The sequence below is a fragment of the Tenrec ecaudatus genome, chromosome 6 (assembly GCF_050624435.1).
Source record: "Tenrec ecaudatus isolate mTenEca1 chromosome 6, mTenEca1.hap1, whole genome shotgun sequence".
Classification (NCBI taxonomy): domain Eukaryota; kingdom Metazoa; phylum Chordata; class Mammalia; order Afrosoricida; family Tenrecidae; genus Tenrec; species Tenrec ecaudatus.
Window position 1 is genome coordinate 159,963,517 of NC_134535.1, and position 27,989 is coordinate 159,991,505.

At 46.4% G+C, this 27,989-nt stretch overlaps 1 protein-coding gene across 2 annotated transcripts; it reads right to left on the bottom strand.

Moving 5' to 3' along the window:
* Nucleotides 1-44: 44 nt before the first annotated feature.
* Nucleotides 45-27,989, bottom strand: RBM17 (RNA binding motif protein 17). 2 transcript variants are annotated; one of them, XM_075552422.1, is made up of 13 exons: nucleotides 27,799-27,989; nucleotides 21,319-21,458; nucleotides 17,674-17,790; nucleotides 12,629-12,795; nucleotides 10,278-10,375; nucleotides 8,179-8,235; nucleotides 6,221-6,362; nucleotides 3,590-3,741; nucleotides 3,396-3,428; nucleotides 2,320-2,393; nucleotides 1,726-1,824; nucleotides 479-551; nucleotides 45-357 (listed from the first exon to the last, which is right to left on the bottom strand). In XM_075552422.1, exons 2-13 carry the CDS (start codon nucleotides 21,439-21,441, stop codon nucleotides 254-256), a joined length of 1,239 nt encoding a protein of 412 aa, XP_075408537.1. In that variant the 5' UTR covers nucleotides 21,442-21,458; nucleotides 27,799-27,989; the 3' UTR covers nucleotides 45-253. The 2 variants fall into 2 exon arrangements, with proteins under 2 accessions (XP_075408537.1, XP_075408538.1); XM_075552423.1 differs by lacking the exon at nucleotides 3,396-3,428.

Consider the following 27,989-nt stretch of genomic DNA (forward strand, 5'->3'; position numbering starts at 1 on the left):
TAGATGTGGTAATAAAAAGAGAAACAACCAGAGAGGCACACAAATTGTTTTGTTCTGCTTTTTTTTAAAGGATTTTTATACTATATTAAAAAACCACAAAATAAAAAAAGAATCAATCAACATGTGTCTTAGAAGTCCCTCCAAGAGTCTCAGAACCCAACAGCCACGGAGGCTGCGCCTTCTCTGCCAACTCAGCCGGTAGCTCACGAAAGGATCAGCAGTGACGGCTCGCTCGTGCTCTGGATTTTTATAATCAAACTTGTTCCGCCAAATCCAAGACCCTGAATTTATCCAAATTGTAGAAACACGCTTTCACCACCCGTCCACCAAAATACCTCCCATTCAGATCAACAACAGCTAAAAGGGAAACACAGAGACAAGGTGTTAGTAAAGGGAGCCTGTGATCGTGCACAAACTTCAATTACAAAGTTTAGAAATTCAATGTTTTTACTCGTACTATTGAGTCCTCCAGATTTACCTTTAATTGCTGATTCAACCCTCTCAAATTCTAAAAATATCCTTACTGCTTCGTCATCAGGGGCGCCAGGAATCTGGAAATGAAATGAATGTATAAGTTATCATTTGACGTATCACTGAATGTGGGATTCCGCTTTATATACAGATTTATATCAGTAGTCAAATAACAGTGAACAAGGTATCATTTGTGTGTCATCAAAAATGTTCCTGAGTGCCTATTTTAGAGTAGGCACTGCCAGGTGCTGGCCCCCGCAGCTAAGGAGGGCGACAGAAAAGCAGCATGGTCGGTACTCTCACTGGCTTTCCTACCAAGTCTCAATGCCTTGGTCTTTCAAAGAGCGCTGCGATCTGGCTCCAACCCGCCTACAGAGTCCCACGGAAAGCCCCTTCCTCAGAAGCGGTTCCGCTCGTCTCAGGATGTACCCCAGTCCAAGTCCAGATCCTACTCCGTCGACGTAAGGCCCACCCACGCCTGACCCTGTCCACTATCTCGCCTCTCCTTTTTCCTGATCTAATGCTCTTCTCGACTTCTGTTTACAACCAGTACTACCACATCCGGCAGCTGGATATTCTCTACCATCTGACATACGTTTGCTTTCGTTTCTCCAAATGAGCTACTACACGCGGGGACTTCAAAACACTCGGGGAGAAATTCCATTTAATTTTTAATTCCATGAGGCTTTTAAAGCCCCTCCGTATCAGTGACAGCGCAGAATATGCTTCCTGTATGGCCAACGCTCTCAGTATAGTAGTGGTCATGTGGCAGGCCCTGAAAAAATACCTGTCAAATGTTCGAGACCAACTGACGTCCAAGAAGCTAAACCACTGAGCACACGCCAATCAGGCCTTGAACCAGCATGCTAATCCGTGATCATGAAGCAAACCATTCCTATTCTTCACAAAACGAAACTGGGAGTCATTCTTGTCATTGGGTCTGAGATGGTTATAACCGAGTTAGGAGAAATATAGCTAGTCACCAACAGCTGCCAATCCTGGCGTACTGTTGGTTCCCCCCACGGGGTGTGCAGCGGCTGATGTGGGGGAAGCAGAGCCAGTTGTCCATCTATGAGCCAGGCGCCTCTGGGTAGACTTGAAGCTCCACGCTCCACTAGCAGCTGGGAGCAGTAGCTGTGTGCGCCACCCGGGGACTCACTGAGAGCAGGCATGTTCTGCCTTTATGTGTAGAAAATGGTTTGCTAGCTGCCAGTTACAATTTAGGTTCTAGAGGCTAAAGGAAAACCTCCTTACTTCAAATATTACACATTTTCCAACTTTGCCATATTTTTCACATTCTTCCTTGGTTTCAACTTCGAGGTCTTCATCCACTTCTCCTGCACCAACCATGTTCTAGAAGCAAAGACAAGGCAGTTCAGCTACGGCTCCCACATCCACAACAGTGGTACACAAAGATGACTGACTTTCACTTGGGCAAAGACATCGTATTAACCCCAAATGACATACTACAATGGCATCTTGATATTCAATTCATCCCATGAATATTAAAAAGCTAGCAAGACAAACCTATCCATCGAACTTGGTAAAGTGCTACAAATACATCTACGTAAAGCACCAAAATGCACGAGCTGAGCTAAACAGGCAGCAAAGTCGAACATTTTAAACACCCACTGCACCCTTAAAAACTGTCGTTGCCAGGAGAGGAACAAACGGGCCACTGAAAGGGAGTTTACCATCCTCCTTACAGGGCCCTCCTAAGGTGTGACTTGCACGCTTAAACTGTGGAGGCATCAGTGTCGGGGAGCGCGCACAGCAGCAGGGGAAGGGCAGAGTGGGTGATGCACAAAGAGCAGGTAGGCAGACAGGTTTCTTTCTTTCGCTTCTTACCCTTAGTAGGACCACTTTAGTAGGACACTTAAGTATTTCAGTTAATGGATTTGAATCAGATTTCTTGGAAGCATCTGTATCAAAACATATCAGATGTGTTACAGCACGGACCTTAGTACAACCATTACTGTCATTTCTAGCTAGTGTCCTAGAATCACCCACAAGCACCAACCCAGTCTTCTTAGCAGAAATGGAGCCATTTCTGTCGTTACAACACTGGCCTCACTTGGGGAGAGAGAGTTGTACAGTAACTTATGGAAGCTGTTGGCTTCGGTAATGACCTGGGAACAATTCCTGACGGGCTGACAACACTACCAATCACAACCCCGACAGGTGGGCGCCTTGGCTTTGGGGATTAGTGTAAGGTCACTACACCTCCTGTCCTCAAGTCCATGCAGCTCAGAGTAAGCCTAGGAGACACAGCAGCACTGGCCATTGGATTTCTGTGGTGGCAAGTGGACACAGAAGCAGACCGTCTCCTCTTTCTCCCGAGGAGCTACTGGTGGTCTCGAACCACAGGCCCAATGCTGGCTGAACTCACTAGGTCTCTTTACATGCTCCCCGGCCTGGTGTAGCCACAGTTAATCAACCAGCCGCTGCTTAACTCGTTTTCGATAGTCTCCCCAGTCTGGACAGTGGCTGGGTTTCGGTATAACACACATGGGATGGCTGACTACTTTCGAAGATGGTGCACCGACAGTTGCCAGAAAACAAACCCCCTCCACTTCCTTGATTAAAATGCTGAGATAGTTTTATACTATTCCAACACACCCTTAGCAGAACAGATTAAAATAACTGCATAAACATATAGCACTATCAACTAACCAGGTATCATTCATTAAGAGGTTACAAGCAACATTAGATCTCAGGGCAGTTAATCTGTAAGGAAATGAGGCATCACCAATCGTATAACAGGGCAGAAAAAGGGGCTAAAGCAGAGAGAAGACACAAGGCAGACATCTAGCCCATGTATCACGGCTGCACCGTGTATCCATCTGCCCTTCGTGCTATAAAAACAATGGCTGTATCAGTCTGACAAGATACAAGATTATTTCCAGGGATTGTTCATTTCCTACCGTTTGCTCTCTCGGGACTTCCAGCTCTCTGTTCTGGAAAAATAAAGATCAGCCTTAGGATTCTTGGTTTCCACCAATCAGAATAGGGAGCGCATCACTATTGGGATAGTCTACTCTACAAAGAGGGGTGTCCTCTCTCAGCGGCCTGCCCCTGGCCCTGCCCCCATACTACTAGAGCCACCGCTGAGACCTACCTTTCTCAGCAGCTTCACCAATGATGATCTTGCCTCCCCGCTTGCTGGTTTTTTCCACTGACAGCGCAGTGCTCAGCCCCTGCTCGTGCTTCCCCAGCCCCTGGCCTTCGCGGAAGCCGTACTTCTGCATGATTTTATGGGCCACAGTGCCACTAGCAGGGGGAGAAAGAAAATCACTGCTTGAGCTTGCAACCGTCAACCACAGCGCATGGTAGACTGCCTTCTGAAAAGATCGTGCAAATCCAACGAGGACTTAGTCGAAATCACAAATAATTAACAATTGGCCCTGAGGTGTAGCGCTTTATGATGAAAGAAACACGAACATTTCGGACTAAACCCTAAATCCCGAAGCTTTCTGTGAGGGGAAGTTCTAGTTGCCCTCGGGAACCGCTGCCGTCAGAAAACGCCAGCCTCTCTGTGTTCCAGAATCTGCACTGAGACCACAGCTTATAGTGACGGTGCGCTATAGTGTGCCCGGTGTCCAAAAATAAGCACCAAGTCTTATAACAAAGCAGCTGCATTTTTCTCAAGTCCGGTAGAATCTCCAATAACAGACGTTAGAACTAAAAGGACCATAAAGACCATCCAGTTAACTGATGAGAAAACAATGACCTGGCTGGCTTCGGGCTGACTGCAAGCAAACATCCACAGATCTCTCTAGGGAACACAGAAACAGCTCCCAGAGCGCACTCACAAACCTCAAGGCTGCCCCCTAGCGACTACAGCTGCACACTGCACACGGACCAGCAAGGTGGAACCCACATCTGTAACCTACAGATTTCATAGCATTAGTTCCCGTGAAGTTCCACTGGAACAAGCTGCTTTAGGGCTAAAAAGAAGACTGAAAATTGAACGGTGCCACACGGCATCTTTCTTAAGCAGAAGTTAAGTTTAATTCCTCCTAAAATGGACACGCGTCCAAAAAGAACATTATCATCATGAGTATGGAAAAAAGAGTTCCTCTAGCCTCTGTCCAGCACATATTCTAGGGCATCACTTCCCAGAAATGTGTGCGAAGATGGACATTCTCTACGTCTGCGCTATTCAACATGGCAGACACAGCCTGCCGGCTCGTAAGCAGCTGAAGGAACTCCCTGCTGAGTTCTATTGATTTTTTGTTAATTAAATAACCATCAGTGTCTCTTGAACAGCTTGCTGCCATCTAGAGGACTCAGACTCGTGGCCAGCCTGTAGGGCAGGGCAAAACTGCCCCGTGGGCTTCTGAGCCCAGTGTCTAAGGCAGTGGTTCTCAACCTTCCTCATGCTGTGACCCTTTAATACAGCTCCTCATGTGGTGGTGACCCCCCAACCATAAACTTATTTTCCTTGCTACTTCATAATTGTTATTTTGCTGCTGTTATGAACCGGGTGACCCCTGTGAAAGGGCTGCTCCACCCCACCCAAGGGGCAGCGACCCACAGGTTGAGAACCGCTGGTCTAAGGGCTACCAACCACATGAAAGGGCCCAGTTCTGAGGGATGCCTGTCAAGAAAGTCAGACACACAAAACCCCACTGAAGTGTGGCACCACAAATGCAACTCCACATCCTAGCAGTGCCCTCTGACGGCTGGAAGAGCCACGGGCTCCCTCCGTCTGCACAGCAGGCAGACCTGCTGCTCCGCCGGCCTCAGCTCGTCCATCAGGGCAGAGGCAGCAGCACCCCCACGCAGCAGCGCGCACCAGGACAGTGCTTCATCTGACAGCAGCCGCCCCGAGCGCCACCAGAGGGCCAGAACGCACCTAAAACAGTCCTTCAGCCAAAATGCACGCCAAATCCACTGGGGATTAAAAATAACTGTCTGTACAAGGCCTACATGACCGTCGGCCTGAAAATAAAATGATTCTACACATGGGCAAGGAAACTGCTCATTTAAAATGATTAAGAGTTTTAGGCTTAGGTCTGTAATCGCACTGCAGCCCCACAATTTGTCATGGGTTCACCTGTCTGCTGTCCCCTCACAGGTACCACTTTGGCTGGCTCATGATTCTCAGGAGAGCCCGGGAGTTTTGAGATAATCTCCCATGGTCCAAGGTAAGGGTCGCCCCTGGGGTGCAGCCTACGATGGTTTTTATTTACAAGAGATAAACAGGAGAAAGAAGGGAAGAGAGCTCATGGGGACCCACTACCACCAAGAAAGAAAAGCTGGGCGTGCAGTATGTCTTTGGAACCTGGGGATCCAGCACTGAGAACCTCCTGGACCCAGTGACACCCAGGCACACGGAGAGCTCCAGGGCCCGTCACACCCACGGATGCTGAAAGGAGCCAAGGACCTTCCCCCAGAGCCGACAGAAAGCCTTCCCCGAGAGCCAGCACCTAGAATTTATAGACTTTTAGCCTCCTAAACTGCAAGGGAGTAAGCAAAGCCATTGGCTCAAGGCATTTCTGTAAACATCCTAAGATAACCGCACCCCGCCTTTAAGACATCTCATTTATATGCTAATCTCATACTGCGATGCATTATGTAATCTAATAAGCAGTGTGGTGTGTGACCGAGAGCATTCAGCATCTCCCTCTACAGCGGAGGTCCTCACTTCCTGACGCGGACCGCAGCGACTGGAAGGGCTAGCAACAGTGACATGTTTCCCTAGACAAGATCACTTAAAATAGACAAGATCACTTAAAAGCATTACCCCATATTAGCCAGAAAGGAGTTACTCGGGCCGGTTGGCGACCTCGGCCGGTCTTGCTCGTCGTACACTGGGGGAGGAATGGCAGCTTTGGAAGACTGTGAGCGAGGCCTCGACTCCTCTTCATAGGGGAAATCTCGGGGCACTGTTGGAGAAAAACACAGCAGGCTCACCAAAGTCGGACAAAGCAGAGCGGAAGTGCATTTTCATGTGTCGCTGACACTGAACAAATTGCACCTACATTTTTATAGCAAGTGAGAAATTTATCTGTTCAATTTTACAATCACAAGCTGTCTTTTAAAACATGGATTTAAAATGATTTGGATCAGGGGTCCTCAAACTACGGCCCTCCGAGGACATTTATCCAGCTCGTGGGGTGTTTTTGCCCCGTTTGTTTTTTTACTTCAAAATAAGATATGTGCAGTGTGCAAAGGAATTTGTTCCTAGGTTTTTTTGTTGTTGTTTTTAAACTACAGTCCGACCCTCCAATGGTCTGAGGGACAGAACTGAGACCCTGTTTTAAAAGTTCGAGGACCCTTGATTTGGATGTAGCGCCTCCTCTTTCTCCTTAAATATCTTATTGAAGTATTAGTCACTCTTTTTCTGTGTGCTCCAAGTGCATTCCAACTCTCCTCGGATTCCCACGGACAGCAGCTGGTGGACACTTAAGACTCCTGCCCTACTGTCCTATCAGCCTAACAGGGCATCAAAACCTCTTCTATCCCAATCCAGATTGGTCTCAACTGGGATGGACTAGAGTCCAGCCTAAGCAATAATACTTACAGATATTTCTTACACAATAGGTGGTTAGCAAATTTTTTAAATATTGTAATCTAACAACTCTACAGGACAGAGTAGAGCTGCCCCTGTGAGTTTCTGAGGTTAAAATCTTCACGGGTGCAGAAAGGCTTATCTTTCTCATGCTGTACTCCACTAAACGCTCAGAGATCCTTTGGGATCGATTATGCTCCGATGCATTGAATTTGCCCACACTAATACTAATCTAGAGCAGTGGTTCTCAACCTTCCTAATGCCAAGACCCTTCAGTACAGTTCCTCATGTTGTGGTGACCCCCAACCATAAAATTATTTTTGTTGCTACTTCATAACTGTCATTTTGCTACTGTTATGAATCCGGCGACCCCTGTGAAAGGGTTGTTCGACCCCAAGAGGGGTCGCAACCCACAGGTTGAGAACCGCTGATGCAAAGGCTACAACAAAGTTCAATTTCAACCCAAATTTTCCAAGCCAGATCAGTGCAAGAAGAGCCAGCAGAGAGCATGCTTTGGCAGTGTGCTTCAGCGCCTCCCCCCAAGTGCACGGAAAGGCTCACTGGTCACAGGGAACATTTGGTTAAGCAAAGCATCGCCCCCTTGTGGACAGTCTCCTATATAACTCTCTCTAAAAGCTGATTAATAAAAATTTCGAGCCCAGTGCCATCGAATCCATCCCGGCTCATGAAAGCCCTGTGTATTACACATTGTAACTGCACCACAGGGTTTTCCTGGCTGGGCAGTGTTTCCGTCTGCCTTCAGAGTTGCTAGGGGTGAGAAGCCCTTCATGGAAGCTGACTGGCAGGCCCTCTGTGAGAGGGGCTACTGTGCGGGCTCAAGCTGCCAAACCTCTGAGGTTAGTAACTGTACAAACCGCCCCTCCTAAAACAACCTATGATTTGTTATCACTTAACTCCAACTGAAATTACCCCCAGATGAGAAATGTTGGGAGAGAACAAATGAATTGCTTTAAAAACTTTGTTTCCCCACATGGCCTGGAGACTAGGCACTCTACAGTGGAGAGGGGAGAGCAGCCTGGCTGACCCACGGTCGTCAGGGCCAGAGCCCAGGAACTGACTGGCCTGCAGGCTGCTTCCCGAAACACAGGGAGCCTGGCTGACTCCAGCTACGATTTGTCTTAAATGGTGTCCGAGGAAAAGAAGAGAAGAAACAGATGTGATCTACGTACGTTCTTTGTCTTTCTCTACAAGTGAAGTGGGTGGTGCAATAGCAGCTCCGCCCATACCTGCAAAAAAGTACAAATGTCAGATTACAGGGTGGAAACTCCATCCCGATGTCAGGAGCTCACGGTCTATGACACAGGCCAAATGTCTGCTTACCACCCCCCTCCCTCCCCGCCACCGAGAGAAATTCAACGACTCTCAACATCTTCCTACTATTTAAAGAATTAACTGACTATAGGAATAAAGGTTTGCTAACAACCAAAGAGACATTTAAAAAAACACGTAAAAAGCATATATGGATCCAGAATATAGTGTATTAAATAATTTACTGGCCAAGAACTCGCAGCTACTTACAGCGATGAGGAAAGTACGCACTGCACCGAGCACATCTGACCTACCCGGTACATTGGCACCCACGGTGTCCGTCCCTCAGATGTAATAACCCAGGGGCACGGGCACAGCGCTGCCACACGGGTGAGCTGAGGGGAGGCGCTAACCTGGGAGATTTGACACACACCTACCGCCCCCCACCTGGCCCACTGCCCAGCACGTGTCTTTCCCAGGCGGCAGCTGAACAGCCACTTGAAAATGTGGGTGTTTCTGTTCTCAAGATGCAGTCAGAAAGTATTGCTACCAAACTACCAGCCCTGTAGCTCGCAGGACGATGAGACTGGGAAGTCACAGCTATTGGCCCCCACCAGGGCCCTGACGCGTCTAAAGACAGGGTGTCACCGCTCTAAGCTCTCCTCAAAGGGGCCTCTGGTTCCGACAGCCTTCAGGGACTCATGTGATGCTCCTTTCTCATGTTCTTCTAGGGTGGGGAGCGGAGAAAAGTCGAAATGGGCCAGACCAGGGCTACGGGGTAAGGTTCAGGTGCGCTGCCAGCACAGAAAAAACTCCCTCTGCGCAGCTTGCCCAGCCTCTTCCTCACCAATGCAGTCAGGTTTCGACTGTCTTCCTTATCCAGTTCGTAAACTAGAACCTTCTGAGGTGACCCCTCTGCCTTGCATTTAACAGCTCTAGCAGACCCCCCAGACGCCACTGTTTCCATTAAACTTTAAGGCACCCAACGAGACGAAGACAAGCGTATTACTAAGAGAACTTGTCTGGAGCAACCCACTCATCAGAGCCAGGTTTTGACCACGTTCTGCTGGGAACAAACCCATGCGTGCATGGCTGGAACCGTAGTAGCAACACTTTCTGAGTGACCCTTGGGCAATTGAACCAGAAAGGTAAGAGAAGTCTCGTCTATTTGCTATGCAACAACCAGAGGGAAAGTTTAACAGTGGAGACAGAAAAGATCATACAAACTTTTCACTAGGTGTAACACCTAAGATATAAATTATGGCTTAATAACCAACAAATGCAAAAAAGGAATAAAATGGAGGTTCAAGACAAAGGACTACAAAACCGCAGTGTATGATGATATGATGTTTCAGTTAAAGGTGCTCTAAAACCCGCGTCCCTATATCATGACTACCAGGACGGAACGATTGAGCACACTTAAGGAGAAATTGTTTCGACATACTTGCCAAGATGTTTTTTTAAACCTTTGTCATTGAAGCCCAGAGTAATTTTGGATTGATTCTGGACAGAATTGATCTAACAAGCTCAGCAAAAAATTCTGGGTGACTACTGGGAATCTGTTTCTAACCGGTTAAAATGCGACTATCAATCCACTAGCAGTATAGTGCTATTACTTCAAGGGTAGCCATACAGCCGAGAGTGTTTTGATGAGAGGCTTGTAATGATTGTTTAAAAACAAAAGCCTTAACAGAGACCCCATCCTTATAAAAAAAAGGGGGGGGTGGGGGCAGCAGACTAGTAAATTGGGAAAATAAGACCACAAATTTTCAACCTAGATATGGAATTCTAATAGAAGCTAATAAAAACAGTGACAGTAAGATGTCTAATGCAGACCTAGACTGTATGAAACACTGAACCCTCTGTGCCTCGGATTGTTAATTCTTAAAGCTGCATTCTGGATGACTCAGATTCAGTGCAGGCTACATAGATAATTGTATGCAGAAGTGGACTGCGCCCCACAGAGCGGAGGCGACGGGAGCCGCCATGTCTGCAATATGAAATCGTGTTCCCGTCTTACTTCTTCTCCTCCTCTCTCGCTCGTAGTCTTCATCCTCATCAGAGTCTGGGTCTGGTCGCCTTGAAAACCCACTCGCTTCGTGTCTGTCCTTGCGCCTCCTGTGACAGGGAAGTAACGTTCATCAGAGACGACCAACTTAGATGGGAACCCGAGACCTTCAGCTCGATTTCCTCTTGGCTAGAAAATATTCAGAATGCGGCCTTTTACACAGAGTCCTGGGGCCACACTTTACCTGCTCAGCGGCTACCTAAAAAGTTGGTACTTTGGGCCCACCCGGGGGCTAGTGACTGAGAAAACCTGGCAACTTGCTCCATGAAGATTGCAATGAGGCAGGTTCTCTGTTACCTGGGGCTGCTACCAGTCAGAGTCACCTCTGCGGAGCCTGAGAAGAGCTCTTGTAGGCTAAGCTACTGATTTGGAGGTGAGTGGGAGGAGAGTAAAGACTAAAGGATGAAGGTACGCGGAGTGAAAAAGCATAAAAGAGAAACTGAACAAATTTAATAGGCACTTAAGTGCAACTAGCTAGAAAAAGTTTCCTTGATATTTACTGATTTAAATTTTTAAAGCGTATCTACATAAGTAATCGTTTAATAATCTCAGTGCTCTAGAGTATGCTTAACTCATTAAATGATTCAGGAAACATTCTGTTAATATTTCATATACAACCTCCCCTGCTACTGTCCAATTAAGGTCAAGCCTACTGCCAACAAGTGGATTCTGACTCGTAAAGGGCTTCACGGATTGTGTAAAGCATTACAGAAGCAAACAGCCCCAACCTCCTCTCCAGGAGCTGTTGTTGGACTTGAGCTACTGATCTTGTGTCCAGCAGTTCACCGCTTACCTGATAGCCGCATCAGAGTTCCATATTATCCGATTAAAACCAACTGGTAGTATAGAAGAAATTCAACTCTCTTTGCTACCCATACTTTTCAAAAATAAAATATGCCTAGAGGCTTTACATAATTTGATCCATCTCAAAAATAGGTGAAGTTCAGAATACGATCTTAGGAATTTTAAGTAATCACGGTTCCAGTAGAGCCACAACACAGGAGAAGAAAGAAACAACTAGGATAAAACATCAAGTTTCTAAGCTATTTGCCCAAAATGCACCCCAAATTTATACTCTTTAGGTCTTTGGACCTTATCCATGAAATTTGTTCTACAGCGATTTTCATGGTTTGGATGTAACAGTGGAAAATTCTTTAACATAATTTAAGTCCTTATGTTGACGGCTCTTGGCCATGAAAATTAACTTCAGATAAAAAGACCCTCAGAGTTTGGGTTTAGCCTGCCAAGGTGGACCCACTCACTGCTGTTCAAGTCAATTCCGATTCAGAGTGGCCGGCTAGGTCAGGGTTTCTGAGACGTTCAGTTCATCGTTGTTAGGTGCCATCGAGCTGGTGCCGCCAACCCAGTGGCCCTGCTCACAACAGAACCAACTACTGGCCCGATCCGGTGCCATTCTCACAATTGGTCTACCACAGATAAATACGCACATTTGTCCTTTTTAGTAATGAATTACATAATTTAGGAAATGGTATATATTATTTATTTTAGGTGACCATAAATCAAGACTTTTAGGCTAAGTGAAGATTATCTTTTCAAAAATGGAAGTTTCACTGCATGCCGTCACTCACTACTACCAAGTCGATGCTGGCTCATCTCACCCGATAGAACAGGGTACAACTAACTGCCCTCGTGGATTTCCAAGACTCTTAACTCCTCGCAGGAGTAGAAAGCCTTGTCTTTCTCCTGTGGAAGTAGCTGGTGGTTTTGAACTGCTGACCTTGCTGTCAGCAGACCATCGCGTACCCACGATGCCCCACCGCCCGAGGTCCCACTCTGTTCCTACGTCCCTGATTTTTGCCCTCCACTATAACAGCCTCCAGGGCACCCTGGTGACACGGAGGTTACATGCCGGCCCCTTCACCATCAAGTAAGCAGTCTGAACCCACCAGACGGTCCATGGGAGAGAGAGGAGGTGTTCTGCTCTCAGAGAGTTAGTCTCAGGAACCCATAGGAACAGTTCTCCTCGGCCGTAGAGAGCCACTGTAAGTTGGAACTGACTCTACAGCAGTGAGTGTGAAGTTGTGGGAGACAGTCTCCAGTGTGGGAAAGTTACACGGCACGGCTGAAACCAAGCGACCACGTAACTCCAGTGCACAACAAACACTGTGAAAACTACGTGAACGTCTTACCTGATATGCCTTTTACTTCCTTGGTACTTTTAGAGTTGCAATACAATAAATAGCTTTGCTAAATTTTACCTTATAAATAGCCCAAATGCTCCCTCATGAATATGCTAACGAACACGTCAAAGGCAAAGAACCCCAATCCATCTAGGATCATACTTTTCTCTTTCTTCTATTTCTTTTTGTCTTTCCAGTTCCCGCTGTCTTTGTCGTTCCTCTCTTTGGCGCTTTACGACTTTCTCATAATCGTTTGGAAACATAGGGTCATATTCATCAGCCAAGGGAATCAAAACTTCTCCTGCAGAAAATCCACTGGGAACAGGATCCTGAGGAAGAGAAACGGCATCATGAAAACACAACACCATTACAGAACGAAGGTCAAAGAATGAGCTTAGACAGGGCCACTGCTTTGGTTTGTACATAAAGAGATAAACGCCCACTACGGCCACACACCTCCAGCTCTCGGGGTAACATTGTTTCCATGATGCCCTGTGGCATTTTCCTGAAACAGCCAATAGTCACAACCACCTAAACTTAACACACTAAGACTTTCAAGCAGTAAACAATCGATTATTTATAGGAAAGCACTGAACACTTGTTTTAATATAGCTCTAAGAAAAAGTAAAAACCAAAGCAGCCCATGAATAACACAACCCCACAATGACACCACTCAGCCGACTAACTAGCTTTTGAGCACATGGAGCTGATGAGATGTTAAAAACACCCTCTTGGCCTTTTTTGAACCCGCATGATCACACCTCCCGTTCATCGCTGCATCTCGGCAGAGTCCAGGACAAGCAGGCAGAATTCCCTGCGCATCACGATTACACTCGAAATCTGAAGGTCTATTGGCATCAGGTTCCGAGGCCATTTAATGTTTCTCTTGCACACTTGGAAACTTGAGCTACTCTCTGAGAGAAGTGACAGCCTTAATAAAGAACCAGGACTACCAATGGCGGGACAGAGCAGAGCTGACCAGGAAACATGCCATCAGGAATAGGGCTTTCTCCTCAGCTGGCTGCCCTGATTCTACACAGTTCTGATAAGCTCTGATCCATTTCCTGATCTAACATCCTTAAAACCACCAAGTGTTTTGTAAGCACTGCTTTCTGCTAGTCTCTGTAAAACTGAGAGGACTTGAGTGGTCAACAAAGATGCCGAGGAAGCTCAGGCTCGGTTTCCTTGACACCCGGCCTCTGCCACTCTCAGGAAGTGTACACGGCACACGTGCCACAGCAAGAGGGCTGTTCACAAAGTGGGTTTTGTATGTGAATATATAACTGATGTGATAAAGGCAGTATTTATTCAATAACACATATCTGAAACTAACAATTCCTGTATTGTACTACTCAGTTTGACCTTTTGTATTATAAAATAAACTTACTTTATGACTAAAAATCAGGAATCCCTATAATCTGATGAATAAAGGCATTAAAAAATAACTACAATAACCTCCCACGTCCTCTCACTGGAAAATTTAGAGAAATCTATTCAACCTAGGGTTCCCAAAGGGTCGTTGTCATTTTGTTCATATAAAACCCAGAAGCCAAATCCACTGCCATCAAGTCATTTCTGACTCATAACAACCCTAAGTAGGGTTTCCAGAGCTTTGTCAATCCTCATGGGAGCAGACAGCCACAGCCTCATCTTTCTCCCACAGAGCAGCTCGTGGGTTTGAGCCATCAAGCTGTGGTTAGCCTAGAGCACAACCAGGGGTCCTTCTACTCATGGAAGACATTTTTAAAATACAAAGGCACCTAACGAGATGTCTTTTCAGGTATTATTAAGACTGGTAATATACTGATAATATACATAATATTATCATCACAGTGCGCGACACAGAAAGAACAACTGTCAATATGAAGGTTGATTATTTGTCATTTCAAACTTAGAAGAATCTTGTACTATATAAATTTAATTTTAATAACGTGATTCTGTAAAAGCTATAAAGAAGAAAGCAGTTTGTTCGTTTAAATGAAAACTAAAGTGTCAATACCCCAATGCTGGAGACGGTGGGATAAAGCCCAAACAGTCCAGTATTGTAGGTAGTATTATAGCGATAGCTACTAACTACTCTGCTGGAAAAGAGTTGGCACTGAAACGAGTTGGGCATAAAACTGGTTTGCTGATGCCATTAGCAACACCAGCCTACGGGAAGTAGTGCCCAGAAAGCTCTCGTCGTGAGCGTGTTACTAACACTGACATCGAAATTGGACCTGGATGGCTCTACCATTACAAAATGCTTGAGCAAGTTACAATACATTCACTCAATGGGACTATTTTGCAATTTTAAAACTAGCCATGCAAAGAGCATGAGAAGAAAAATTAAATAAGGGGGCGGGAAAGAACAGTATTATAGATCCTAGAGTCAATAAACAATCACAGAACACAATGAACTAGTTTTGATTAAATTTAGTAGGAAAGATTTAGGCAGAGATTGAGGGAAAATCAGCAAAGCACACATGACTGTGGGATGCCTTTTTCTCCAGACAGACGATCAGCCTGTGGGAACAGCACTGAGACCTGACAAGCTAATGAAGGGAAGGGAGTGGGGGGGGTGGGGAGCTAATTCCAACCCAGGAGAGACAAAGCTGAGGACAGAGAAGCTGGAAGAAGGGAGAGGCATGCAGTTAGGAGTGTGTCTCAGAAGGAATCTGGTCATTTCTATAGATGGGGGAAGGGAAGAGTCCCTTCCTAATACATCAACACTCAAGAAAGTTGAAACTTCTAAGGCAGAAATCTGGCCGAGAAGGAAAATGCAAATATTTCCATTAATAAAGAATGACAGAAAAGTGTTACCACTGCACCCGGTTCAAAGTCATAAACTGGTGAAGTGCAGAAAAAGGCAGTCTGCAATGCAGTCTCTGCCATGAGCTTTGCCGCTCCGAAAGACTCCTTCCTGGTTTCCTGACGGGATTGCAAGCTTGCCTGTGACTGTTGTCAGGTTAATCGCCAGTGCCATCCTGCTGGAAGCAGGAAGGGGAGATCTCACTGCCAGCAAAACAGAACATCCAGAGAGGCGCACATCCTTGGGCCCCTGAGATCCTGGTGCACTGGTCTTTTTGGTTCCAGAGACAGCTGTGGTAGCAGGAAGCAGTAGACAAGCTGGTGCATGAGACAAAGCAGTGCCTTCCCAGCCCAGAGAGCAAGTAAAGCCACGTGCTTTGGGGTAGGAGGCTGGCTTGTGGAGTGGGGTGCCTCCGGAATCTATTGGGAGAAATGCATTTTGCTGACCCACTAGAGCTGAGTGTCTTCAGGCGCAGGCCTATGATGGAGTGGCATGCCCTCTGGGCACTTACTAGCAGCACCAAAAGAGCGTTGTGACATTGCCCAAGCAGGACAGAAGCCAGGCCAAGAGGCTGGCGCTAGACATTGATGTACCGGCAGGCATGGCAAGGAAGTTGTCTTCCCGAGCAACTGTATCCTGAGTTTTCTCACAGGAATTGCAATTGCTAACTTTCCTAATGAACCCCATAAACATGAGTGTGCTCCGTATGGCTACTGAAAGGAACGGTCAATCCCAACCACAGACAGAGTGACGTGTCGGGGACAGCTGGTGTCAGAAGGTATTGGCTCTTTTGACCTCTGTCTTGTGGTAACCAGCCGGAGGCGGGACGGTGGTCAGAAGTGGCGCTAATACCATTTCTGCAGTCCCATTGAGTTCTGGCTCTCACAGGTTTCACTGCACCTCATTTTGCCTAGTGTCAACTAGGAATTCTAATTCCAGTTTTATCTGGATGTACTGTTTTTCAGAACCTCCTCATGCTCATGGACCTGTTCACAGTGAGCTGACTGTGTGTGTAGTCACATAATCTGTCGACCTGAAGTAGTATTAGGAGTGAAGGGGTGGAGTTTAGCCTGTTAATCAGGTCACAGCTTGATGTCCTCATTTGGAGGTGTGAAGGCGATAAATAGCTCACAGGAGGCTGGACCCACTCTCTGTCTTCCCTTTGCTGTTGAGACACTCAGAGAGCTGGGTTGGCACCTGTGCCAGCGTGGAGATGCTTCCACCACCACTGGATCCACAAGACTTTCTACTCACCAGCCTGTGATCTTACTGCATTTGGCATCATTGCATGTGCTGTGTGAGTCTAAAGAGGAATTTATGGACTAGTATCAGACATATGGGCTAATATCGGAATTATGGACTTGACCTGGACTGGGCTGGGATGTTTCTCAATATACAATTGCTCTTTGTTATAAAGCTCTTGTACACACAAATGCCTGTCCTTGGATTTGTTTCCCTAGTCACCCCAGTCCGACATAGGGGTAAGCTTTCAATAATATTCATTCCCAACAGCAGAGCCATGCCTACCTGATTAGTGTGCATCATAACAAAGCAAGGAGGGCACGTAATTAATATGTATATGATAGTTCCAGGCCACCCTCACGGGCAGTTTGCTTTTTAAGCACAACTAACATTGTAAGCTTATTGTTGCGTTACTGTTGAAGTGACTCTGACTCAGTGACCAAATAAACAAAAAGTTACCCTGCTCTCACAAGCCTCGGGGTCAACTGCAATCAAACTACGTCCTATTGAGAGTCTTAGGTGGTCACTGGCTTATTTTCCAAGTACACTGCCAGGCCTTTTTCCTAGTTGTCTTGGTGTGGAAGCGCTGACGAACCCTGTGCACTGTGGGTAATGCGGCTGACACCTGAAATATCGCTGGGTAGAGCTGTCGGCATGCTAGCATACGCAAGCCGCCCCAAGACAACAAAGTGGCGGGTGGTGGCACCCAGAAAGGCTCAGCTCCCGGCCCCTGGGCGGGTGCCAAGTCATGCAGCCCTAGAGGACAGGGAGGAACGTCTCTGAATGTCTGAGATGGCAACCTTTTATGGGAGTAGAAAGCCCCTTCTTTCTCCAAAGGAGCGAACTGCTGACCTTGCGAATCACAGCCCAACATGTCACCACCCCTCCAAGGAGGCCGAAATCTTTAAACCCCTGTATTCTAATCGATAATAAAACAAGAAGCACTAACATGTCTGTGACAGCACAAACTGGAGCATAATAAAGGCACGAAACATGATCAACAGAGCATTATGTTTTAAACTGATAAAAATACAAATTACACCGATGAGACTGCCCAGATTTCCTGGGTTTGTCTGTTGAGTGTCTGAGCAGCCTGGGTGACGTAACATAAAGCAACACCTGTGGGAAGGTCAAACAGCACAATGGCACGCTGCTTCCCGTGGCCTGGGCTTACCTTCAGACCAGCTGCTACAGGAGGTGGGGTGTCCACAATTTGCCGGTCATCAGACGAGCCCCCTCGTTTGAGGTCAATTACTGGGGCAAGGACTGTGCTTTGCTTTGTCCTTTGGCTCTAAAATGGAAAACAAAACAAAACCAAAAGAACAAGAAAAATGTACTGAAGTTTCAAATAGAAATTCACACAATTTGTGGCAAAGTTTATCTTAGGCTTGAAACAAACCTTTTAAGGCCCAAGAAAAGGATATAGGATTTCCTTTAGAATTTTAAAACGGATTTCTCTCACATTTTTGTAAGAGGTTTACTGCAGACCCAGTTCCTTTCCTTCAAATCTGTGTTGTGCTGCATTTTTCCTTGGACCACGGCCATCAAAGTCTGTCAGCACATTACCCTTTGTGCAGCCCTTTCGTAGGGAACGGACCTGTTTCTATGTCCTGCTCAAGAGCCTGTGGATTAGCTTTTTCCTCTTACCAGGATATAAAATTCAGCTACCCTCCCATTTTATTATGGACCTACAGAAAAAAAATGTTTTTAAAGAATGACCATTTATATTTTGATTATCTGACATCTGTATTTTTTGCTAAACTGCTTAGGAAAACACTTGGAGCTCATGACACTTCATCCTTAAATACTTCAGCACATTATTTCCCTAACCAAAACACTCTCATTGCACAGAGTAAGACCACCATCTTTTCCTACCTAGTTCATATTCAGATTTGCTATCCTGGCCTCTAAAATGTTTTTAAAATTTAGTGCTTTTTTTGTTTTGTTCTCCTAAAAAGCAGAATCCTACCAAAACTGCCCTAATAGACTTGGTTTTAAAATCCCCTTAGACTCGTGACTCAAGTCTCTCTTCCCTGCTCTGCCAACTTTGTTCCCCGCCCCCCAGCTCTGCTGGGTAAAATGTACATCCCAGAGCTGTGGGGCCACTCCTGGGGGACACACGTAGTCAGTTAACTTGCTTCTCTAGCCCACAGTCCCAGGGAAAGGGAAGCTAGGAGAGTCAAGAGGAGACTTGGTGCCGAGCTCTGGGTGAGAACCCGAGCAGGTGCCATGAGCGTGCCCTGTGTTTCCTCGTGCACCACCCCCAGGCACCGCCGCTCCTCAGCCAGCACCCCAGCACCGCCAGCTCTGATGATGGGATGGTGACTATGGAATCTTCTTTCATTACAAAGGTATAATTTTTGCCTACTTTGAAAAAGTTTCATTGTTATCATTACAAAAGGCTTCATCTCTCTCATTTAAAAAATTCTTATAAATTTAAACAAAATTGCATTCAAACACAATTCACAAAGTGACTAAGCAAGTTTAAAGGACTATCAGATTCACTTATTTCTCTATTATTTTTGGGGTAATCAATACAGGTACTTTGAAATGGAGACAAAAATACAACTATAGCTTTATCTTTTGAATATATGTAAAGTTTTCTCTACTGAATATTTTATAGAACTGGTTAGGCCCACCTATTACTGAGTAATAGGTTACCTCGCTAATTCATTAATTTAGTTAATACTTCAAGAGAATCAATACAATATATCTATACTTCCACATACACCCCTAAATCACAATACTAACTTTACAGAGCATGCTGAAACAAATGTTAAAAAGTTACCAGCAGTGATTTCAGACTTCTTACTTATTTAACCAAATGAAAAAAATCAATCTGAATCTCAAGAGATTTGTTAGTAACTGAAAGTGACATAGTTGAATAAATAAAACGATAAGCCTAAATTAAGTTTAAGGAGATAGTAAAGATGATATCTAGGAGACTAGGCTCCATATAAAATCATAATCCCTTGCTCATTAACAATTAGCTCTTTTACTTCTCACGTGAGTAAAAAAAAGTGCAGACAATCCATGGGATCTATAAATTATTTACACTAAGCTTTTGAACAAATATTTGGGAAGGGCCGATTTTCTTACTTCTACTTATGTCATCGAGTTTGAAAGCTATAATTTCTAAATAAACCCTGACTGGATAGCGGAAGTAATTCAGGGATGCACTAGGCGGGAAGGAACAAATTATCCAGGACTTGAAAAATGTAGCTCCAAGTAACCCTCAAAGCTGACAATTTTTAAACTAGTAATTAGGAATTATCTCATGCAGCGTTTACAACGGTAAAACCAAAACAAACTCACTGCCATCAAGCTGTTTCTGACTCACAGTGGCCCGTGTAGGACAGACTCGAACTGGCCCTCTTGCTTCTCGAGACTGTCAGTCTTTAGGGGAGTGGACGGCCTCATCTTTTGCCTGTGGAGCAGTGGAGGGGTTCAAAGTGCTGACCTCTCGTTAGCTGTCTAACACGTAACCCCTCAACACTGCAGCTAGCTCTAGTGTACCGCTGGCTTCCGCCTTCCTATTTAATTACCTTCCACTGGACCAGACCGCATACCATTCACGTCCACACAAAGTGCACATGAGTTCGTGGTAGGAAGTACTAGTATAGCCCCTTACGTTGCCAAGATTAGGCCTTGAATAAAATTAATACCGAAATAATGTGGGCGTTGGGATATAAAACTTTTTTAATGCAACTTAAATGCATATCAAAAGTTAAACACAAAATTTGCAAAGATTAAAGAAACTGAACAGAGCAAAAGGTGTGTGTGTGTGTGTGTGTGTATATATATATATATATATATATATATACTTAAAACTTATTATGGAAAATTTCACACACAAACAAAATTAGAGAGAAAAGTTTGATGAATTCTTAAGTATCTCTCACCCAGCATCCGCAATGAGTAATTCGTGGTCAATTTTATTTCATTTACTGCTCTAGCCCCCTGCCCCGGACTATTTTTAAGAGGATCCCATATGTCATTTTCCAATGTCCATCTCTGTACTACTCAACCCCTTTTTAACCCATCAGATAGCACCTCCCACAAAGGAGCCTTTTAGTAAACATTTCCTAATGGCCCTACTTGCTGCCATCTAGTCAATTCCGACCCACAGTGACCCTACAGGACAGAGAACTGCCCTGGGGGTTCTGAGACTCTGACTTCACGGGAATAGAAAGTTTCACTGTTCCACCAGAGCAGTGGGTGCTTTTGAACTGCTGACCTTGCAAAGCTCAATGAATAACTGCTACGCCATCAGGGGCCCTGATAACACACAAACCACAACACTGTCAGATATTTCTAAAAATATCTGACAGTAAACTTGTAACAGTATTTCGTATCGATTCATCAACCACGCTTTTAACATTCTGTGTGTTGAACTGTTGAAAGTCCCACGTTTGCCATGGGGACAAAAGCAATGGCGACCCAGACTACACATGCTCCATACAGTCCCAATCCATGTGACCTCCAATCACGAACGCACAGCCAGCAGCCGAGTGACAAATGAATTTCCCCTGCAACAATGAAACAAACAGGAAAGCGATCCAAAAATGCAGGTGGCAGGGACCTCGTCCCAGAAGCAGAGTCTGGGCAAAATGGTCATCCACCTGCATTGGAAGTAAGCTCTCAAGGGTCTTTAGCCCACTGAAGTCTGAAAACCACTACCATTGCTGGGAATACCCTGGACACTTTTTATTCCCAGGAATCAGGAGGTGCAAATAGACCTCATGCTCTGCTTTCTGACTCCACGGCTCCTTCCCTTCTACAGTCCACCCTGGAGCCATCTCTCGCGCTCTCCGGTTACCTTTGCTTGCGTGAGCGCCGCCTTCTTCACCTGAAGCTGAGACTGCAGGAGCTTGAAATTTTTGGACCAGCCTTCTGTCTTTGAATCACTGGTCTCCACTCCCAGGTCATCATACAGGGACATCTTCCTTCCAGTTAATGCTGAAAGGCAAAGGGCCGGGGTTAAAGCGCAACACAGCAAAGAGCACACACCTCTTCACGCTTACCTAACCTTGCACCTGGGACTCCAGGCCAGACCCCAGTACCAGGCGCCAAGCACCCGGATGTCACAGTGCACGGCTTTGCCTAATTCACGAAGCCACCCACCTATTTTCCATAAAATTACACCTCTAGAGTTAGCGTGTCTGTCTTTACAGATCATGTGGTCAAGCGATTCATGTGTGAAGCCCTTCTGTTCTGCAGCACGATGTAAGAGGGCAGTTCTAGACTCACAACATTATGAATCACATTTACCCATCCTCAAATTTACAAATTCTATTTTATCTCAGTAGCAAAAAGGAGGAGCCTTACAAAATATCAATTACTAGATGATGTATTGTAATTAGTTACCCTTTTATAAAGGGACTAAACGCACACATACACATAAGAAAAAGAAGGATAGATGTTGCAGATGCTGAGTCTCTGATGATTATTGAGGGGGGAGGAGAAAGGGGGATGGACATTTAACACCGGGAATACCTCTTATCCTACCAAGTAGACATTTGTAATCTTCAATGACATTAATAAAATGATAGCCATCAAGCTACATGAAGATGACTAATATCCCCACAAGATAGAGGAATACATGACAACAAAAGCAGCAATACAACTCGTTTGAAGGCGCTATTATGCAGGTATGTTAAATGTAAAACCTGTAGCAAGTCATCAAACAAGACAAAACAAAGCAACACCGTAGCTGATTCTGACACTGTAATTCTACAGCACAGACCGGAACTGCTGCATAAGGTTTCTGAGGCCTCAACATTCTCCCAAGAGGCTGGTGGTTTCAACAGCTGACCTGTTAGCAGTCCTTGCTTCACCCACTGCAGCCCAGCTGTCCAGGTAAGGAAGCGCTGGGCTTACCGTGAACGCCGAGCCTTACTGCTACCTCCCAACTGCCATCTTTCACAAAGTGCAATACTCTTGACATTCACAACCATGACCCCCTTCTCAAAACCAGTCGTGAATCAATGCGTGGTACAAGTTGTTCCTAATAATGAACACACTCCGAAAGTCTGTCGTTGCCAGGTGCTCAGAAAGCGTTTTCCCAAAGAAAGTGTGCAGTACAAACGCTCTGGGTTCCTCGGCGCTGTTTCAGGAGAAGGTAACAGAAAAGAAGGGATATTTACCCCTGCCCCGCTACCTGGGTCAGGTCTGACTGGGGGGTGGGGGTGGAGGTGGGAAATCAGTGTATTCCTCCTTCTCGTTGCTTCCTTAGTGGTACACGAAGATGCTGTCCACACTTGGTTGTGGGTGAAGGGCGACCAGCAGGGAGAACAACTGTTATCCCCTCAGAACAGGTGCGGAGGTTTTAGGTGAAGGAACTCCCTGCCCGAGAGCTGCCACCAAACAGGCTCCGACTCACGGCGATGCCACGTTGTCAGAGTAGAAGGGTTTTCAATAGCTGGCTTTTCAGCAGGTCACCAGATTCCTGCCCCATGGGATCCAGGCGGGCTTCTACCTCCCACCTTGTGATCAGCCTCGTTACATGTCCCAAGCCAATGAGATGAAGTCTCGACACCCTGTGTCTAGGCTGGACGGCCGGCTATAGGGAAAACACCTAAAATGTGAGGCCTGCTCCCGCGAAGGCTTCGGTGCCAACTCACCAGCCCAGCCGATGGAACAGTGACAAGGACGCTCCCTACAGAACAACCAAATCCCCTCAAACCAAGCCACTGCCGTCAAGTCCCTTCCAATGGTTGGATCTAGGGTGGTTTCCAGGACACACATCTTTACAGGAGCGGACAGCCTGGTGTGTTTGAACCACCGACCTCATGGCCCGCAGTCCAAAACTTACCCCACAGCACCACCACACCAGACCAAACAAAATTCACTGCCACTGACTCACGGGAACCACACAGGGCAGGGTAGAACCTCCCCAGTGTCTCTGAGATGTAACTTTTTACAGGAATAGAAAGCCTCTTTCTCCCTCAGAGCGGCTGGTGATTTCAAACTACTGACCTTGGGGTTAGCAGCCCAACATGTAACCCACTATGCCATCAGGGCTCCTGCAAGGCTCCGTATCGTCCTAAAAACCCACTGTCATTAATTATGTCGGTTTCGACTCATAATAATCCCAAACCTACAAGCACCGTGAATGAATTCAACACCAAAAACAAAAGCTAAATACCTGACAAGAAACCATAACTTAACCTTTTGGCTCCATTCATCTCACCTATGTGATTTATACTCAAGTAAAGCATTAACCCGAATCCTGTTCTCAATACCTTTGCTTTCCCCCTTTTATACAGTCTTTAAAAATATAGCTTTATTGTATCTATTCCTTAAAGGTGTGTACACTTTTGCTTGAGCTGTTTTAAGTATTTATGAATATGCCACTCTTTATTGATCCTTTCTCCATACTGCAACAATTAAATGTAACAAGTGTATTAAGACTCTACAAGTGTAACCTTATCTTACTGATGCTGAGATATTAGATGCCATAACACATTTCAAAAATCCTGGCCCTGGGTAATAAGCAAGTTTCCTTTCAAAATATTTGGATATACTATAAGAAGCCAGAATCAAATGTAAATATGAAGAGCTCATTCTTTTTATTTTTCTCTTTCAAATGTTGTTCTTTTCTTTAAAAAAAAACAAAACATTTTATTAGGGGCTCTTACAGCTCTATTCTTTTAGCGTATTTAAATAGTTCCAACTTACCGCCACCCCTTTTACAGTGCCGGCATCCTGCAATCAGCATATCTTTCATATGGACTCCATTTGTAATAAGAAACAGTTCTGCCAGAAGGAAGAATGGTCATTTTTCCACATTCCACCTAAGCTGGCCAACTGTTTCTGAAAACATGGCAACAACATGGCGGAGACGAGTCTGTTTAGAAGCATCGCTCCCTGGCCCCTCAACCTTTCAAGTGCGTCTTTGAAGCTTTTAGTGGCTACAATTAGTTTATATCCCAGACATACTTAAATCATAACACGGTTTACATGTTGTACCTACTGGCTTATACGTCTGCGACTATACTACAAGCCCCTTAAAGTCATGTTTTTGTGTTTATCTTTGCATCTCTAGCTCAGCATCTGCTTGAAACATTCTACGCACTTAATACTATTTTCTATACCTATCAGTGAATGGTTGGAATATGTTAATGTACTAGTTAGGTCATACAGTACTATGGAACAGTCAGATCTGTTGCTATGAGGCTGGACACTGCCATATAGGCTTCAGTGGGGCATCCAGCTCCTAGACCAGTGCTTTCCCAAGGGGACATCACCACCCAGTGGGGAGCCTGGGAACGTCCAGTGACTGCAAAAGCAGATACCTACACTTTATCCGGGACTACAGGCTACACTACCAAAGTTTTTAATTGCCAGGGGGTGCTGAGACATTTTTCTGAAAAGGGGCAAACAGCCCCAATAAGTTTGGAACCTTATGTTCTAGACCAGCGGTCTCAACCTGTGCTTCTCAACCCCTTTGGGGGTGGAACGACCCTTTCACAGGGGTCACCCGATTCCTAACAGTAGCAAAATTACAGTTATGAAGTAGCAGCAAAAATATTTTTATGGTTGGGGGGGGTGTCACCACAACATGAGGAACTGTATTAAAGGGTCGTGGCATTAGGAAGGTTGAGAACCACTGTTCTAGACTAAGACAGAAACCTCTCTCCCCAAATCAGCCCCAGCTTTGGTTCCACCATCGGGAGGATCAGTCACTGGAGAAGGAGATCAAGCTCAAAGAGAGAGCCAGAGAAAACGAGAGGCCCCTGGGATGGCTGACTGGCACAATAGGCACGACGATGAACTTGAGCATGCCCATGATTGCGAGCATGTCGCAGGACGGTGAGACATTTCATTCTGTTGTAAGGCTGCCACAGTTGGAGTGAACTTGACGGCAGCAACAATCTATCTACGGCACCTTTTAAATAGTGTAACCTAACAGGAGAAACATTACTACCACCATATCGCCACGGTTCTGCATAGCATAAAACCAAACCTCTGGATCACAGAAAGTGCAAAAGTATTTTGCTTTTTACCTTTTCATTGAACTTGAAGTTCCAGAACCGGATTAATCAGAGTAAAGACACAGCCTCATCATCTACTCAAGGGTATGGGGCCCACTTTTATTTAATTACAATAATCCTGTAAGGAGCTTTTTTTTTTTTTTTTACTAAATAGCTATCATCACAAAATGAACTCCTTCTCCTTATGACCAAAGATAGGGCAAGTATTCACAAGAAGGAGCAGGAGGGGAAACATGAGAAATGGTGCACTTTCAGGGCTACAAAACCCCCAAACCCACACCACTTAAAAGGCATTTGCCTCGTGTGTGACATGTACGCCATGTTAGAGGATTTAAAAAGAAATTTTGTATACCTCCAACTCGTACGCTTGCACCCCACTTTAGTATTCCCATCTACTCTAACAGACTCTATTACCAAGCTACCACCTGCTGGAGGGGGTTGGAGACACTGGCAACTGGAGTTCAGGTACAAAACCAAACATCCATCATGATTTACTACTATGAAAGGCCTGAGGGGTCATAGCCCAGTCATCTGTTCCGTGCCAGGAAGTCTGAAGAGGCCTGGTTTAATCTAATTTGTTGTCAGGGGCCACGAGTTGGTTCCGACCCATAGCAAGCGTATGCACACCAGAAGGAAACCCTGCCCGCTCCTGCGCCGGCTCCACAATTGTCCCTGTGCCTGGGTCCACTGTGGCAGCCACGGCGCCTGCCATCTCCTCCAGGGCCTTCCTTTCTTCGGTGCCCCTCTACCTTACTGCGTATGGTCGCTCTGCAGGCACGAGTCTCTAACTTAGAAAGTAATTTAAAACAAGACAAGGTCAAAAGAAACAGACTTAATAAAGTAACAGCTGGGAGGGTTTCCAAAACCCCATCTTGAGTGGCCACCGAAAGACACAGTGTGTTCCAGTTTGGTTTGGTGTGTCCCGTAACAACCAGTGCTTTTTAAACCCGAAAAAGAAATACCTTCTCAGTTTGTTACTAGTGAACTGCTCTTTTTCCCCTAAAAGTCTTCATGGCCTTGTTACTGTCAACGTGGAAATCGAGTTGCATCCTGTAAATCCTCCACTTGTTGCAGGAGCCAAAGCAGTCTCTCTGTGTCCAAGAGGTGCAGCATCTTGACTTACCTGGAGTGGTTTTTACATCCAAACGCTGGTGTTCCAAATTAGCACCTCCACGGCGCTCCTTTATTTTCTTCTCAAAGAACCTCCTACATCTGACTCGACTACTACTTCTCACATCCATCACATTTTTTTCTCTTGGATCTTACCCACCATTTCCAGTGTTTCACTTGTCTGTACTTCCATTCTCTTCAAGGGGCTCTCCCCACACTTTGTACATCTGACAGTGTCACGCAGAACCCTCAGCCCCAGCCCAAGACTCAGTGTACACATCACCTCCTCTTTGACGACTTTCAAGACCAGACCTTAACCCCTCAAGGAGATCAATCCAGCTTCTCTACAGACCAAACTCTTGAGAGGAGGGGCAGAATAATACTCAAGATGCACCCACAGTCCATAACCCATCGTCTGGACAGTAGATGCTGCTCAAGAAATGACTGGTGATTAAGCACCTGGGAGGGCTTCCAATACCCTATCTTTGGGGAGCTCGGCTAAAACACTGCTGTAGGACAAGGGCCGGGGCAATGCTGGAGTCGCAACTTCCTTCGTCTGCCCAGGGAAGCGCCAGCCATGGAAAGAGATGCCAACACCTGGAATTCCAGGTGCTGGGGCCATGGGTGAAAATGGCTTCTCTCCCCTCCGCTCCCGGGGCCCCGGGGCATGGCAAAGGAGCTGGGCCACAGGTGACCAGGTGCCCTGGCTACTAGGGGTAGGTGACCTCTAAACTTTTTTCCAAAACCTGGCCAACGAAGTAGAGGCACGTCCTTCGGTCCCAACGAGACGGAAACAGACAGGGAAGGGAGCAATGGCGCCAGGAGGAGAAATGCGAGGGACAGGGGCTCGGGGAGAAGATAAAGGGCAAGGTGGCAGTGGCTCGCCCAGGGGCAGGAGGGGCTGGACAGCCCGGTGCGCGGCCGCGGCGCCGAGAATCGCGGAGAGGAGGAGGCCAGGGCCAGCCTCCCGGTGGGGGCAGCGCCCGGGGCGCGGAGAGGCACCGGGGAAATCGCTGCGCGAGGGACTCGAGCGCTGGAGTCCGAGCCGTCCCTGGGCTGTGCGCTGGCCGCGATCAAACCCTCCCGGACGTCCACGGCGCGGCCTAAAGCTGCGGCCTCGCGTCCGCCCCTCTCCTGGGAAACGGGGCCCCCGCACTAGCTTCCCCGCCAGGCCGCCGAAAGGGGTTTCTTACCCGGCCCGTCCGGTCGACTTTCCCCATGGGCCGCAGCGGCGGCAGCGCGGAGCCGGGGACCCAGACGCGCAAGCTCCGTACGAAGCCCGGAAGCGCCACGGAGAAGGGAGGGATGGACGCACCCAGCGTACACCTACCGACGACCGTACGACAGAGCCGGCGCCAAGCCCGACGCCCAACCCGCAGGAGGC

Excerpts from the sequence above, each read along its gene's own strand:
- RBM17 (XM_075552422.1), bottom strand. The coding sequence starts at position 21,441 with ATGTCCCTGTATGATGACCTGGGAGTGGAGACCAGTGATTCAAAGACA. Across the intron at positions 3,742-6,220 it reads TCCTTTCTGGCTAATATGGG|TGGCACTGTGGCCCATAAAA; the intron begins GTAATGCTTTTA and ends TCCCCCTGCTAG. Across the intron at positions 552-1,725 it reads GAAAATGTGTAATATTTGAA|ATTCCTGGCGCCCCTGATGA; the intron begins GTAAGGAGGTTT and ends TTTCATTTCCAG.